Source organism: Ahaetulla prasina, chromosome 3, assembly GCF_028640845.1.
Source record: "Ahaetulla prasina isolate Xishuangbanna chromosome 3, ASM2864084v1, whole genome shotgun sequence".
NCBI lineage: Eukaryota > Metazoa > Chordata > Lepidosauria > Squamata > Colubridae > Ahaetulla > Ahaetulla prasina.
In genome coordinates, this window is record NC_080541.1 from 181958118 (window position 1) to 181975447 (window position 17330).

The 17330-nt window shown below is 43.3% G+C and overlaps 2 protein-coding genes across 2 annotated transcripts in view; both read right to left on the reverse strand.

The window, feature by feature from the left end:
• Positions 1 to 486: 486 nt before the first annotated feature.
• Positions 487 to 17330, reverse strand: part of RAB44 (RAB44, member RAS oncogene family) — a 123978-nt gene continuing 107134 nt past the window's right edge. The window contains exon 8 of the transcript XR_009154281.1: positions 487 to 608. The gene's annotated coding sequence lies outside the window, so the exon portion shown is untranslated. The remainder of the gene's footprint in view (positions 609 to 17330) is intronic.
• PI16 (peptidase inhibitor 16) overlaps positions 13494 to 17330 on the reverse strand; it is a 28180-nt gene continuing 24343 nt past the window's right edge. The window contains exons 5-6 of the mRNA XM_058176681.1: positions 15487 to 16244; positions 13494 to 15353 (exon numbers count right to left, since the gene is read on the reverse strand). Coding sequence (XP_058032664.1) covers positions 14946 to 15353; positions 15487 to 16244 — 1166 coding nt within the window. The 3' untranslated portion in view covers positions 13494 to 14945. The remainder of the gene's footprint in view (positions 15354 to 15486; positions 16245 to 17330) is intronic.

Below are 17330 nucleotides of genomic sequence, written 5' to 3' on the forward strand. Positions count from 1 at the left end.
ACTACCAGTTCTCTTCCCAAACTTTGGTCACTAGCCACAGTCATCCCCATCTTCAAAAAAGGAGACCCCAGCTTAGTCGAAAACTACAGACCGATCTCCCTTTGCTGCGTCACCTGCAAAGTCATGGAATCTATCATCAATCAATCCATTACCTCACACTTAGAAACTAACAACCTACTCTCCAACAAACAATTTGGTTTCAGGAAAAGTTATCATGTAACTTACAACTTCTCCACTGCAAAAACATATGGACTTCAAATCTAGATCAAGGCAAATCAATAGATGCAATCTACATAGACTTCTGCAAAGCTTTTGACTCAGTAGTACACGATAAACTTCTCCTTAAACTAACATCCTATGGCATCTCAGGACCCCTCCACAAATGGATATCTGCTTTTCTGTCTAACAGACAACAAGTGGTCAAAATTGGCAATGCTTTATCAAATCCTGTTCCTGTCAAGAGTGGCCTCAAGGCAGCCCTTGGACCAACACTCTTCATTCTATACATTAATGATCTTTGTGACCATATCTCAAGTAATTGTGTTCTCTTTGCTGACGATGTCAAACTATTTAACACCACAGACAACACTTCTATCATTCAAAACGACCTTGACCATCTACCACTGTACCTCAGATTGCCGGGTGTGAATCCCTCCTTGTGAGATGGGGCCATAGGTGTCAGATGGGTTTGCTGATCACGTACCTGGCTCCTTGCTGCGTGTCAGCTGCCCTGCCCGAGCTCTTGGGGGTGCTGGCTGAGTGGTAGTTGAGACCCCAGACTTTTAGTCATGGGGATTTTAACTTGCCATCTTCCGGCTCGTCATCAACGGCAGCTCGGGAGTTCATGGCCTCCATGACGGCCTTGGACCTGACCCAAGTAGTGGATGGCCCTACTCACATCGGGGGTGGCACTCTGGACTTGGTTTTTGTCTCTGGTCAGTGGTTGAGAGATCTGGACTTAAAGGAAATAGTCATTGAACCTTTGTCATGGTCAGATCACTCTCTTCTTCGCCTGGACTTTCTGACCGCCATTCACCACCGCAGGGAGACGGAGCCGATACGCTGGTTCCGTCCCAGGCGCCTGATGGACCCGGAGGGGTTCCGGACGGAGCTTGGGCCATTTCCTGACGGTCTGGCTCACGGCTCGGCTGAGGAACTTGTTATGCCTGGGAACGGGCCGCGCGCGGGGCCTTAGACCGTGTCGTGCCTTTGCGGCCTCTGACCCGGCGCAGGTCCCAACCGCCCTTGGTTCTCCGAGGAGTTGAGGGGATGAAGCGCCGGAGAAGACGCCTAGAGAGTTCCTGGAGGTCTAGCTGCTCGAGGCTGATCGACACTAGTGAAGTCCTATACTAGGGCTTACCTAGTGGCAATGAGGAAGCGAGGCGAGCTACGCCTCCTCCTCATTGCATCGGCAGATAACCGCCCAGCTGCCCTGTTTCGGTGACTCGCTCCCTTTTACATCAGGGGAGCGGGATGACCCGCTGCAGGGACGTGCTGAGGAGTTTAACGGTTATCTATACGATAAAATCGCTCAGCTCGGGAGGGTCTAGATCAAGATTGCAGTGACGCGGTGAGACGGCTGAGGGTGGTCTTGGGGATATTTTATGGGATGAGTTTGACCCTGTCGCCCCCGAGGACATGGACAGGTTGCTGGGGAGGTTGAATGCCACCACATGTTTACTGGACCCGTGCCCCTCCTGGCTGGTACTGGCCACTCAGGAGGTGACACGAGGCTGGCTCCAGGCTATTATGAGCGCTTCCTTGGTGGAGGGAGTCTTTCCGACCGCCTTGAAAGAGGCGGTGGTGAGACCCTCCTCAAGAAGCCTTCCTGGACCCGGCTGTTTTAGGTAATTATCGTCCGTCTCCAACCTTCCTTCGTGGCGAAGGTTGTAGAGAGTATGGTGGCATATCAGTTTCCTTGCACCTGGATGAAACTGTCTATCTAGACCTGCTCCAGTCCGGCTTCCGCCCGGTTACAGCACTGAGACGGCTTTGGTCGCGTTGGTGGATGATCTCTGGAGGGCCAGGGATGAGGATGCTCCTCTGCCCTGGTCCTATTAGACCTCTCAGCGGCTTTTGATACCATCGACCATGGTATCCTGCTGCGCCGGTTGGAGGGATTGGGAGTGGAGGCACCGCTTATCGGTGGTTCTCCTCCTATCTCTCCGATCGGTCGCAGACGGTGTTGACAGGGGGCAGAGGTCGGCCCGAGACACCTCACTTGTGGGTGCCGCAGGGTCGATCCTCTCGCCTTCTGTTCAACATCTATATGAAGCCGCTGGGTGAGATCATCAGTGGCTTCGTGTGAGGTACCAGCTGTACGCTGATGACACCCAGCTGTACTTTTCACACGGGCCACCCCAACGGTTATCAAGTGTTGTCCCGGTGCTTGGAAGCCGACGGGTCTGGATGGGGAGAAACAGGCTCAGGCTCAATCCTCCAAGACAGAGTGGCTGTGGATGCGGCATCTCGGTACAGTCAGCTGAGTCCTCAGCTGACTGTCGGGGCGAGTCATTGGCCCCGATGGAGCAGGTGCGCAACTTGGGCGCCCTCCTGGATGAACGGCTGTCTTTTGAAGATCACTTGACGGCCGCCTCCAGGAGAGCTTTTACCAGGTTCGCCTGGTGCGCCAGTTGCGCCTTTCTAGACCGGGATGCCCTGTGCACGGTCACTCACGCCTCGTGACGCCTCGCCTGGATTACTGCAATGCTCTCTACATGGGGCTCCCTTGAAGAGCATCCGGAGGCTTCAGTTAGTCCAGAATGCAGCTGCGCGGGTGATAGAGGGAGCCCCTCGTGGCTCCCCTGTGACACCTATCCTGCGCAGACTGCACTGGCTGCCTGTGGCCTTCCGGGTGCACTTCAAGGTTCTGGTGAACACCTTCAAAGCGCCCATGGCATAGGGCCGGGTTACTTACGGGACCGCCTACTGCTACCGGATACCTCTCACCGTCCGTGCGCTCTCACAGAGAGGGACTCTCAGGGTGCCGTCAGCGAAACAGTGTCGTCTGGCGACACCCAGGGGAAGGGCCTTCTCTGTGGGGGCTCCCGCCCTCTGGAACGAACTCCCCCCAGGACTTCGTCAACTTCCGGACCTCCGAACCTTCCGTCGCGAGCTTAAAACTTATTTGTTCATCTGCGCAGGACTGGATTAGTTTTTAAAATTCGTGGGTTTTTAAGGGGTTTTAAATGGGTTTTTAATGGGTTTTTAATGGGTTTTATTATTTGTTAAATTTTAATTGCGGCCAATTTGAATAAGTTTTTTAGTGGTATTTTTAATAGTATTTATTTTGTAATAGTACTGTCATTTTATCTGGCTGTAAACCGCCCTGAGTCCCTCGGGAGAAGGGCGGTATAAAAATTTAAATAATAAATAAATAAATAAATAAAATAAATAACCGCTTGGTCTAAAAATTGGCAGCTCCAAATTTCAACCAGCAAATGCTCAGTCTTACATATAGGAAAAAAGAACTCTAAAACTAAGTACATACTAGATGGACATTACCTTACAGACGACCCCCATCCCGTTAAAGACCTTGGAGTTTTCATGTCAAATGATCTAAGTGCCAAAGCCCACTGCAACTACATAGCAAAAAAAGCTCTAAGAGTTGTAAACCTAATTTTGCGTAGCTTCTTTTCCAAAAACACCACACTACTAACCAGAGCATATAAAACATTTGCTAGACCAATTCTAGAATACAGCTCACCTGTTTGGAACCCTCACCACATCTCTGACATCAATACAATTGAACGTGTCCAGAAATATTTTACAAGAAGAGTTCTTCATTCCTCAGAAAACAACAAAATACCTTATCCCACCAGACTTGAAATTCTGGGCTTAGAAAACTTGGAACTCCGTCGCCTTCGACAAGACCTAAGTTTAACTCACAGAATCATCTATTGTAATGTCCTTCCTGTCAAAGACTACTTCAGCTTTAATTGCAATAATACAAGGGCAACCAATAGATTTAAACTTAATGTAAACCGCTTTAATCTAGATTGCAGAAAATATGACTTCTGCAACAGAATCATCAGTGCTTGGAATACTTTACCTGACTCTGTGGTCTCTTCCCATAATCCTAATAGCTTTAACCAAAAACTTTCTACTATTGTCCTCACCCCATTCCTAAGAGGACCATAAGGGGCGTGCATAAGCGCACAAACGTGCCTACCGTTCCTGTCCTATTGTTCTTCTTTTCTTCTTCCTATATATGTTTATATGTGTATATACTATATAATCTTTTTGTATGATGTTGTGACAAAATAAATAAATAAATATATTCCAAATTCATGGCACAGGGAGAAATGATGTATGTCTGCCTACATTGTTTAATGATTATTTCAGAAAAAAGACCTCAAAAGACCTCAAATCCTTATGTCCCAAATTTAGGATTTAGTCCTCAGAAATACTAAAAGTTTGTCAGAATCTAAATTGCTTGGTTTTGTGGCTTCATATAAGAGCGTTTGAATTAATTAAGTAGTTAAACAGAATTTTCAGGCATCTTTTTAAGTCCTCCAAAAAATTTTTCCACCTACTTATAGTTTTATGGTAAAAAATGCTTCTTATATCCAAACTGGCTTATATGCCTCATGTCTTTTTTGTAAAGGCAAACATTTTTTCCTTTAAAGTCCTCAACATGACCCAGCGCTATGATAACATTAAACTTTGCATGGAAGAGGTTTCATGACATTCCTTCCTCTCCCTACTCCCAGGGCTGCATTATGATTTTTGTGGACCCTAGACACCTCTGCATTTATGGATTCTGCCTCCATGAAAATTATGTTATTAAAATTATATTTAATATAATTTTCAATATTTTATTCATATTCTTCATAGAAATATTGCATACATATGTGCAAGTGTATAATTTTGTAATTAATTATGAAGTCTGTTACATATCATCAAAGTTATTAAATTGTAGTATTCATGCTATGTCTATAGGTTACAAATAATTCCTTTAATTTGAGCTTCAAATTTTATGCATTCCTTGCCTGTTTCAATTAAACATATTAAATATTTTTGTGTTGTCTTTTGTCATTACTATAGTAATTTTGTTGGCCGTAGGCTCTGTGGCTACTAATGGATAAGTTTGTCCAGGCTGTTCTTCACCATGCCATTTTCCTCTGAAAATGAAACCAAACAGATCAAACCATAATATTTGATCATATCTTCCTGCAGAGAGCTTCATGTTTTGCTTAGAATTTGATCTTCTTTAATTCTACCCAGCATCTCTGGGTAAAAAAAAGCTTTTTCCAGATTTAACATTGTGCCACAATGGCTGCAAATTTCAACACAGGTCTGCAAGTTACTGACATGCATTAATTTACATTTTTTTTACGATTGATTTTTCCTCATCTTTCTAATCTTTCAGCCTCTCAGGATTTGGAGGGGTTTTGCTTGTTTGTTTTTGCTATCTAGTGAACCACCAGAAAGTGAGGCAGAGGTGGGAGCAGGCAACAGAGAAATTATAGAAAGTTCTTTTCTTTGGCGTGTAGTATATGTGTGGAATAATTATTAGACCCACCCAAAGAAAGCAGGACTTATGGGTAGACACAAAGGATAATCAGCCAGATGGGGATAATTCAAGTGAATTCTGATTAGCAGGCTGTGCAGCATGCTCTCTTCAGACATGAAAATGAAGTACTGCAGACATGCTTGATTGCAGCAATACTAGTCATCAAAAACATTTTTTCAGGCTTTTTCATGAACCTTTGGGGGGTGGTATTGAAGAGCCACTGCTTTAATGGTTGCATTAACTTTAATACACAGACCCCTGAAATGAATTGCAAAAAGGGGCTGTGCTTGCTCTTAGCCTCAAGTACTTCTAAATCATCCTCAAAGTGTAACCTACGTATTGACTAATGTTCTTGATGCAAGACATAGATTCCTAAAAAATTAGATCTACTCACAAGTATAGCAATATGAATGTTGGCCTACAGTTTTGAAAGAGATGAAAACTGCCAAGAAGTACAGGCAGCCCCTGAGTTAAGACCGAGTTTCATTGCTAAATTCAAGTTCATTTCTTGAACTTGAATTTTTACATAAATCAGAACTTGTATTTATAAATGGACTGCCTCTTACTAAAAATGGTGGACGACATGCTCTTTCCTTGAGCCGCCAAACCTTTGAAGCTGCACAATGTTTTCATGAACCGCTGAAAACAACTGAAAACAGGCTGTATATTAGAAACATGAGGTTTCAGCGGTTCATGAAAACATTGCACGTCCACCATTTTTAGTAATAGGCAGCCTGCTTGCAAATACATGTTGCCTGTAAGTCAGACTTCTTAACCCAGGAAATGCCTGTATTCTAATTTAAACATGCATTGTAGACATTTGGGGAATAGAAATGGAGCTAGCTTGAAAGGCTGAATCTCTTTCCCAGAAGCATACTTGGTTTTTATTCAGTATTGTCTTCATCGGTATCATTCAGTGCCTAGAAGGAGGAACAGCTGCTGAGAATATTTAACCTTAAACACCTTTTATCTTGCAATTACACAAGTGCTCCATTATCAATTCAGATATTAGCAAATGAAGCACTCTCTTTTATGCAAGAGACATCAAATCTGTGAAATATTCTTGCTGAAATCTCAATCCCCCAAAAGGCTTTAAAAGTTATATTACCTTTTAAAGCAATAAGAATAAGTTGGCGGTGTTAGAAGCAAGAGTCTACCACAATTTAACTAATGCAAACATGGCTCAGACCTATATATACTACCAAGTTCAAATTGGTTTATATCTAAGTGATTGAACTGTGCAGAACTTTGGGGAGTCTGTGACAGAAAGGAGAAGCTAAAAGTCATTGTTATGTGACTGCCCAGACATACAAACTACTTTTGGCTAATAATCTGAACATGGGGAAAATGCTGAGAGATGGAAAGGTATGGGATATCACACAGAATGTCTCTCTCGTAGTAAAAATTTAAATGGCTAAGAAGCTATCAAGAAAGTCAGCGGCTTTTGATACCATCGACCATGGTATCTTGCTGCAGCGGTTGGGGGGCCTGGGAGGTGGGGGGCACCGTTTTTCGGTGGTTCCTATCTCTCCGACCGCTTGCAGACAGTGTTGGCGGGGGGGCAGAGATCGACCGCGAGGCACCTCACATGTGGGGTGCCACAGGGGTCGGTTCTCTCGCCCCTCCTGTTCAACATCTATATGAAGCCGTTGGGGGAGATCATCCGTGGTTTTGGGGTGAGTTGCCAGCTGTATGCTGATGACACTCAACTGTACATTTCCACCCCGGATCACCCCAACGAAGCCGTCGATGTGATGTCCCGGTGCCTTGAAGCCGTTCGGGTCTGGATGGGGACGAACAGACTTCAACTCAACCCTTCCAAGACGGAGTGGCTGTGGATGCCGGCGTCCCGGTACAGTCAGCTAGTTCCGTCACTGACTGTGGGGGGTGAGTCATTGGCCCCCAGGGAGTTGGTTCGCAGCTTAGGCGTTCTCCTGGATGCACGGCTGTCATTGGAAGAACACTTGACGGCCGTTGCCAGGGGAGCTTTTTATCAGGTTCGCCTGATCCGCCAACTGCGTCCCTTCCTGGACCGGGATTCATTATGCATGGTCACTCATGCCCTCATTACCTCCCGCCTGGATTACTGCAATGCTCTCTACATGGGGCTCCCCTTGAAGAGCACCGGGAGACTTCAACTAGTACAGAATGCGGCTGCGCGGGGGATAGAGGGAGCGTCTCGGAGCTTCCATATAACACCTCTCCTACGCAAGCTGCACTGGTTGCCGGTGGTCTTCTGCGTGCAATTCAAGGTGTTGGTGATCACCTTTAAAGCGCTCCATGGCATAGGACCAGGTTACTTACGGGACCGCCTACTGCCGCCAATAGCCTCCCATCGACCTGTGCACTCCCACAGGGAGGGAGGGTCTCCTCGGGGTGCAGTCAGCTAAACAATGTCGGCTGGCAGCCCCCAGGGGAAGAGCCTTCTCTGTGGGGGCACCTACCCTATGGAACGAACTGCCTCTGGGGCTACGCCTTCTTCCCGACTTCCGGGCCTTTAAGCGTGAGCTCAAGACTTTTTTGTTTCACCGAGCAGGGTTGGCCTAAGAGTAATTTTTAATTGAGTGGTTTTATTACCTGTTATTTTAATATTCGGCCTAATATTCGGTTTCAGATTTTTAAATTTCAAATATTTGTTTTAATTTTTGTATATGTCTTTTTAACTTGGCTGTAAACCGCCCTGAGTCTTCGGAGAAGGGCAGTATATAAATGTAAATAATAAATAAAATAAATAAATAAATAAATAAGAAGGAGTTGAATGAAAGTTGGAGAAAGGGAGAGGAGAAGAAGAATGGCAAGCAAGCAAAGATGAAATTGGGCTTTCTTGGGTTGCTAAAGAAAAGCAAGTTCCAGCAGGATTCAAGACAAGAAAATGGATTTAATGTAATAATCACCTTTTAAGGAAAATGACACAACGTGGAATAATTTCTATACTGAACACCAGTATCCAGAGAGAGAAGAGGAACTGGAGACCTCAGGAAAAAAAGCCCATCGGAAGCTTCCAACTAAGGTTAACTGAGTTCTTGATTAACTCTTTGGAAAATTCACTAGCAGCAACTTCTTAGGAATACCATCATTTCAATAGAAGCTGTGCTATTGCCAGTAGAGTGATAGTTAATTTTTGAATTGTAGAATAGTTAGGTCATAGGGAATTTGTTACATTCCAACTTCCAACAGAGGAGGGAGAGCAGAACTATTTGTACATACTTGCTGAATTCTGTTTGTTCAGCTGACCTCCTTTATCTTTGTTATACAGAGAAAAATCTGAGTGGTTCTTAAAGATCTTGCATACGATATTGTGTTTGGTCAATACAAGTCATGGCAGATTCACTTTGCTTCAAGATGCTTCTTAAAAACAGCCTTGCTTGGCAACGCAGCCTGCCCTGGCTTTTAAGCAATGAAACGAAGATCCCACATGCTCTGTGCTGAAACCTCTCCCAGCTATTGGCATGAGAAGGAAGCTTCCAGAAGCAACATGTCAAGGCACATTGTGTTCCTTGCAGCACAAAGCATTTGATTGAGGCAAAGCACAGCTGTCTCACATAAGCCCATTAGGTGACTGGGCAGAAGGCAGTCAGAGTTGCTATTGGTTTCTCCTAAGGTTCAGGATAGGATCAAGACCTCACCTATTAGTAAGAATGTATACTTTTTTTTAACCAAGGCATCATTAGTTCACTGTAGAAGGGATGTATATAACTCCCTTCCCCTGGATATGACCTGCATAACTCTCTTCCCCCGCATGATGCAACACTTGCAAAGTCATGAGGACCCAGATTGTTGGGAGGGCAATAAGTTGACTTTGTAAATATACAAATAGAATGAGACTATTGCCTTATACATTGTAAGCTGCTCTGAGTCTTCGGAGAAGGGTGGGATATAAATGTAAATTAAAAAAAAAAATAACCCTAATTGTAGGGTTGAACTGAGGTGTGTTGAACCTAATCCCATCAAGAAAAGGATGACAGTCAACCCAGGGATACATGATTAGCATTAATGCTAAACATAATCCTAGGCAGCATGGTGTTTGGGAGACAAACCCTATTTTATGCATTGTAAAATAAATAATAACCTAATACACTTTTAATTTTGGTGGCGTTTTAAAAAAACAATGCTTTGAATACAGGAAAAAGGAGTCACAAAAATGCAGCCCTAGCCTGCATTTGTCCCCTTTCTTCTAAAGGGTTTCATTCTCAAGATATTTTAAAATAATTCCTTCAAATGCACAAAGTACTTTTTAAACCACAACAATCCCAGAGTGATTAACTTAACCCTGATCCCAACTCCAAGTCTATATAGGTCCAAATAAGTATCAAATGAAATGAAATCTACAGACAGCTTTACCTTTTGCAAAAGTTAAAAGTTGCTTGCAAATTTTAACCTGAAAATACAAGTGTGTATGGACACCCCCACCAAAAAAATGTGTACATATATTTGGAAACAGGGGTATATATATATATATATACACATACATACATACATGCATACACACACACACACACACACACACACACACACATGCACACACACATATATATATATATACTCATACATACATACACACACACACACACATATATACACACACACATACATACATACACACATACACACACGCACACACACACACACACACACACATATATATACACAAGAACTCATTCAAAAAAGAGGAACCAACTTCTTCCCTGGTCCAACACTTTAAAGTCACAGGACATGATATTGACTTTAAAAAGACCAGAACTATCGCCAAAACTGAACACTTTAACAACAGAATAATCAGAGAAGCCATTGAGATAGAAAAACGCCCACACAGCATGAACAAACGAGATGACACCTCCCGCCTACCAGCCATTTGGAAACCTGCCCTTATTGACAAACGAGTCCCTAACACGAGGAATGACACCAGACCCACACTCACGAGGTCCACACAGGATGTCACCACCGCACATCCACCCAGAAAGCAGACCCAAACCCACACTGATCATGAAGCACGACCAAGGACCAGAAGCCAGACCGCAGCTGCAACATTAGCCATTTCAAACCCCTCCAATCCATACATGCAGCAGACTGACACCCACTATGAAGATGTAGCACGACCACAAAGCCAAACAACAGCTATGCAGCTCACCAGCTCAAATCCCCCTGCAACACAGACTAAACTGAGCACAACCAAGCCCCCACCAACACAGGACACACCCCCAGCCAATCAGAGCACAAAAAAAACCCCATCCAATCAGAGCACAGCCAAGCTCCCACCCAATCAGTTCAAACCCCACTAGCAGTTAAAAGGAAGAAACAGCTGCGATCACACATTGCTCCCAGAAGCACGAAGCTGAAGCCTGAAGATGACGAATGAGACTTCGTCGAAACGTCGCCAAGACACTTCCAATTTTACACGGGAGAAAACCCGAACAACCAAAGACCTATATACAAACACCCGTGAAAACCTCAGAAAACATCTATATATATCTATATATATCTATATATATCTATATATATCTATATATATATCTATATATATATATATATATATATATATATGTAGGTCTTTGGTTATTCGGGTTTTCTCCTGCATAAAATTGGAAGTGTCTTCGCAACGTTTCGACGAAGTCTCATTCGTCATCTTCAGGCTTCAGCTTCGTGCTTCTGGGACACATACATACATACATGTGGATGCAGATATCATATAGGCTTGGGGTAAAGGGTGGCAAATGCACCTCATGGCTGCATTTTAGGGACTCTTTTTCCTGCTTTCCAGGAGCTGATTACTTAAAACTCCACAGCAATTAAAAGCCTCATTAGGGTATTATTAATTTGACAAACACAGTGGGATAGATCACATTGATTGACCAATGGCCTTAATAAAATTTGTTGCTGCTGTATGGCCATTTTGATATGAACCAAGAAAAGCTTCTCAGACATTCCAGCTCAACTCTTCCTTTAATAAATTTTCATATCAGCTAGCCAATAACAAACTATGCATTTTATAGACAAAAGGTTTTTGAAATTTATTTCAGAAGTGTTAAAAACCATGCCTTGCAATGCTGCTTTATTTCCCATTTAAAATGTTCCATTTAAGAAGATGCTGTACCTTTCCCAAAGTTCCGTTAACAAAAATACAGTATTTGCTTCAAGTGGCACCTTCAACTGGATCTTAGCTAGGCCAGCTGAGGTTTGTCAAAAGTTGAATCCATTACTCTGGAAACTATAAAAGATATGGATCAGATCAGCATTTGTCTGGCTGTGATGTGTAAGAGATCCAGCTGCATCACTCTGGCCTTCATTCTTCATAATTTAAAGCTACATTTATCTAGTTATGCCTTCGAAAACATTTCTCATCTTTTCATGACTCACACATTCCTGCTGTCTAATTGGGATTAATAAGGAGAAGACTTTACTCCTGATTTATTTTAGATACGACTGAATGAATATATCAAACATCTCTACATTAGGAGTGAGTTTCATTCTGCAGCTAACCATAAAAATTGCAGGCATGAATTTTTTCAAGATTGATCACTGCCTGTGCAATCATGGGAATGAATCAAAATCACCATCAGTGAGTAGTCTGATCATCGTTCTGAAATACAGACAAAGTTAATCTACCATGAAGGGATGAGCGAAAGGCAGTTTCAGTGTCATATTAAGAGGTGTCACAAATTATTCCAGAATAGACCACCGAGGCATCCAAACATGTTAATTCTGATACTGCTGCAAAACAGAACATCTGTCTGTCACAACAATTAAGATTCATATACTGTTAGCTTTGAAAGCTACTTTTCTATATGCTATTCAGCTGGGCTAGAGTAATTTTTCATATATCATACTGGTGGATAGTGATAGTCCTTGGGGTACTTCATATGAAAGATGCTACACCATAGAACTGACTTGCTAAACGAAGTGTGCTATTGTAGCTATTCGTACCTTTAGAGGAGATATAGTGTTACAATTGTAAATCCAGTCACTTGAAAGTACTTGAAAGTACACTTGAAAGGCCTCTGGTGGCTCAACAGATTAATGCAGTCTGTTATTAACAGCAGCTTGCTTGCAATTGCTGCAGGTTCAAGTCCCACCAGGCCCAAGGTTGACTCAGCCTTCCATCCTTTATAAGGTAGGTAAAATGAGGACCCAGATTGTTGGGGGGGCAATAAGTTGACTTTGTATATAATATACAAATGGATGAAGACTATTGCTTAACACATTGTAAGCCGCCCTGAGTCTTCGGAGAAGGGCGGGATATAAATGCAAATTTAAAAAAAAAACTGTAAGTACCACTGAATCTAACAAAATAAATGTCTATGTAAATGACTGAAATGTTTCAAGATAGTCAGGTAGCTTCAGGTTGAACTTAAATGCAGGCTGTTCACAGAGATACTTACGTGATTACCAATAATCAAGCATCATGTCTGTATAGGTAGTCCTCCACTTATGACCGCAATTGAGTTTATGCTGCTAAGCAAGACAGTTGTTAATGAGTTTTGCCCCATTTTATTACCTTTCTTACTCTAGATCAGGGGTGTCCAAACTTGGTCCCTTTAAGACTTGTGGACTTCAACTCCCAGAGTCCCTCAGCCAGCAAAGCTGGCTGAGGAACTCTGGGAGTTGAAGTCCACAAGTCTTAAAGGGACCAAGTTTGGACACCCCTGCTCTAGATATTAAGTGGATTACTGTAGTTGTTAAGCTATAACATAGTTGTTCAGTGAACTGGCTTCCTATTGACTTATCAGAATGTTGCAAAAGGTGATCTCATGACCCTGTCATGCGACCATCATAAATACAAGCATCCAAATTTTGATCACATGACCATGGGGATGCTGCAATGTCATAAGCATGAAAAAGTACTCATAAGTACTTTTTTCAGTGCTTCTGTAACTTTGAACGGTCACTAAACAAATGGTTGTAAGTCAAGGATTACCTGTATCCAATGACTACAATGTTTTTTTTAAAACGACAACATTGCATGATAGCTAAGAAAGAATCGTTTCAATCAAGTATCATTTAATAATAGCAACTACTAAAAACGGCCGTATGAATCAGGCTCATAAAATGATTCCGTTTACACATGCAGACACAAAAGCAGCTTTTCCAACTTTATTATTGTTCATTAATAATATTGCCTGATCAAAATATTTTAGCAGTGAAGAGTCCTGAAAGTAAAAAAAATCTACACATAACATTTGGATGAGGACACTTCATTCACTTCATGCTTAATATTTTATCCCCATGGGCATTTTTAGTCTAAGATTAAATTGTTGTGCACTAGGTTTCTCTGGAAACTCCTTAGCCAAGTTTTCCAATCAATCATTTACTGTATCCAATTCTACAAACAGGACATGCAGTACAGTATCAGCATGCCTTACATTTCCAGAGGATATGATGAATCCAGAGGTTTGTTTGGGTTTGTTTTTCTAGGTCACAAAGCTTCAGCATTTATATCAAGAACAAATGAATTCCTATTTTGAAATAAGCAAAAGAAGTTGGTAAAGGTACATGCTTGTGCTTTGCTTGTGTAATTTATTCTATTTTCAAGTTCCAGATTTCTTCTAATAGTCTGACATTTTTGGCAGAGAACAGATCAATAAAGAAGACCGTACTGGGGACATTCTAACCCTAAGTCAAAAGCAGGACGGGAGGTATGAGAATGGCATGCGGGCACAGACCTATAAATAAATACACTACAAGTAAGGTGATGTGGAAAATTGCGTCAGGGCTTCAGATCAGACACACAATGATGATCTGTTATTATTGAACTTTGACTCAGGCCAAAATCATGAGAAAAGCAAAGAAGAAATCAGATGTTTTCCCACAGCCTGAACTGAGGAAAATGTAGAGGCAGTGGAAACAGTAAACAATTCCCAACAAACCCCCTACATTGCTGAAAATTCTGTTCTTTGGACCAATTCAATCCACATTTGATGGAGTGTTTGCTCAGCTAAGGGAAAAGAGAAAAAGGTGCAAGTGTGCACACAGACACCCATATACAGGCATGCACGAAGGGAAAAAAAGGGAGGAGTTTAGATATATAGATAGTCCTTGACTTAGAACCTCAGTTGAGCCCAATATTTATGTTGCTAAGCGAAACATTTGTTATTTTTTCCCCCATTTTACAACCTTTCCTGCCATAGTTGTTAATTGAATCACTGAAGCTGTTAAGTTAGGAACACATTAGCTAAGGGAATCTGGTTTTCCCATTGACGTTGCTTGTCAGAAAATTGCAAAAGAAGATCACATGACAGGGGACCCTGCAACCATCATGAATATGCGTCAGTTGGCAAGCATCCAAATTTTGATCATGTGACCTTGGGGATGCTGCAGCAAGTGTGAACAACGGTCATAAATCGCTTTTTTTCCAATGTTGTGGCAACTTTGAACGGTCACTAAACAAACTGTTGTAAGTTGAGGACTACCTGTAAATACGTTACATTATGTACTACTATAAACTGTGGAGCCAGTAAGGCCTGGTGTTTCTAAGAGCATTGTTTCGAGTGTGCCCACACCAACTGCACTTGCTATGTCTTTGCCATCGGGGAAGGGAGCCAAAGCAAGGTGCGTAGGGATATCTGAAGGTCAGCTCCTGAAGTGCAGCCTTTATGTCCTCCGGTTGGCTGATCTGTTTACAACCAAGGCAGGGCAGGCAGACAGACATTGTGGCTGCCTTACCTGCAGAAGACTGGAAATAATTGCTGCTGCTCTGTATGGCCTTGGAATAGGCCATCAAACGATGGCGTGCTGGTTTTTTAGAGATGGGGCGTTTAATAGGCATGGGGGGTGGCTTAGGAAAAAAATGAGGCTTAGGGATGAAGGGGGGCTTAGTGACAGAGGGAGGCTTGGGCACGGAGGGCTTGGGCACAGAGGGGCTTGGACACGGAGGGCTTGGGCACGGAGGGCTTGGGCACGGAGGGCTTGGGCACGGAGGGCTTGGACACAGAGGGGCTTGGGCACGGAAGGAGGCTTGGACACGGAGGGGCTCGGACACAGAGGGGCTCGGACACGGAGGGGCTGGGACACGGAGGGGCTGGGACACGGAGGGGCTGGGACACAGAGGGGCTGGGACACAGAGGGGCTGGGACACAGAGGGGCTGGGACACAGAGGGGCTGGGACATGGAGGGGGCTGGGACACAGAGGGGCTGGGACACGGAGGGGCTGGGACACGGAGGGGCTGGGACACAGAGGGGGGCTTGGACACGGAGGGGGGCTGGGACACAGAGGGGGGCTGGGACACGGAGGGGGGCTGGGACACAGATGGCAGTTTTGGCGTGGAGAGAGTCTTTGTAGTTGTGAGAGTAGTTACAGGTCGCTCAGTTTTGATCAAGGATGTTTGGGTTGTGATTAAAACATCAGCAGAAGATGGATGCTCTGTGCCAGTAGTTCTTTCAGTTTCTGTTTCAGGAGAAATAGAAGATGGGATTAAGTTTATAAAAGGCGTAGCACTGGTTGTGGTCATCAAGGATTCATCAATCCCATCCGTGCGTGTCTGCAGATCCAGAACCGTCCCTTCTGTCACAATGGGTTGTGCTTCTGTGCCAATTTGGGAGCCTGAAGTGATGTCTTGATCGTCTGTAGTGGGAGGTTCTGATCCTGTTTCAGTGCCAGTTTGGGGACTTTCTGGTATATGTGCTGCTGAAACTGTTACGATGGACGGCAAACTTGGACTTGCAGTTAGGATAGTAGTTGCTTCCGACTCAGGGGCTGTGGGTGGTACAGTAGTTTCTTCTACGACAGCAGTGGAATCTGGTAGAAAATACAGATTGACAGCAAGTCAGCAATAATTTGTGGTTTGACACACATTTTTATGCTGCTGGAAGAGATTGCTGTATGTGTATGAGACTCTGGTAACTATCCCAGGTTGAAGATTTTGGATGCTTTTAGAAAGCAGCACATAGACATTTGCTTTTAAATTAAATCTAGATGCCATCTGCATTTTAACAGAGGCCAATGTTGCTTAGTTGGGCCCTGTAAAGCTCCATTGCAATCTATTGTAAGAATTCCGAGTTTAGACATTTATTTCATAAAAGATGAAATAAGCATTTGTGCCTCCCTGAGGCACTGCAACTATTTAGAGCATCATTTAAATGGGACTCCAACAACTTTTGCAACGAAAGTTAATTATTTAGTTTGGCCTTTACCAACCTGGGTATCAGATTAGGAAAAGGTTATTTAACTCTTATATTTTAAAATATCAAGAAGAGGATACCACTGGGATTTTCTATCCCAGACAACAGATTTATTCTCATATTTAGCATCGATTGACATAAAGTACTGTGAAGAAATTAAGCATATACACATATCCATTAACTTTGGTTTCCTCATACCTCATGCATAATTTACTTGGCTGCTTATCTCATATAATGATCCCAGGCAGCTCAGAACAATCCATAAAAACAATATAACAATAGATCATATCCTTTCCTATATTTCCGTACCCACCAGAGCCTTGGTGGCACAGTGGTTAGAATGCAGCACTGCAGGCTAACTCTGCCCACACATCAGAAGTTTGATCCGTATGGGTTGACTCAGCCTTCCATCCTTCCAAAGTCAGTATAATGAGAACCCAGATTGCTGCAATATGCTGACATTTGTAAACTGCCCAGAGAGTGCTCTAAAACACTATAGGGCAGTATATAAGTCTAAGTGCTATTGCTATTCCCATAACATTCATCTTCTGACCCAACCTTAAGGTTCCTAAAGGTAAAGATTCCCCTCGCATGTATGTGCTAGTCATTCCGGACTCTAGGGGGCGGTGCTCATCTCCGTTTCAAAGCCAGAGAGCCAACACTGTCCGAAGACGTCTCCGTGGTCATGTGGCCGGCATGACTA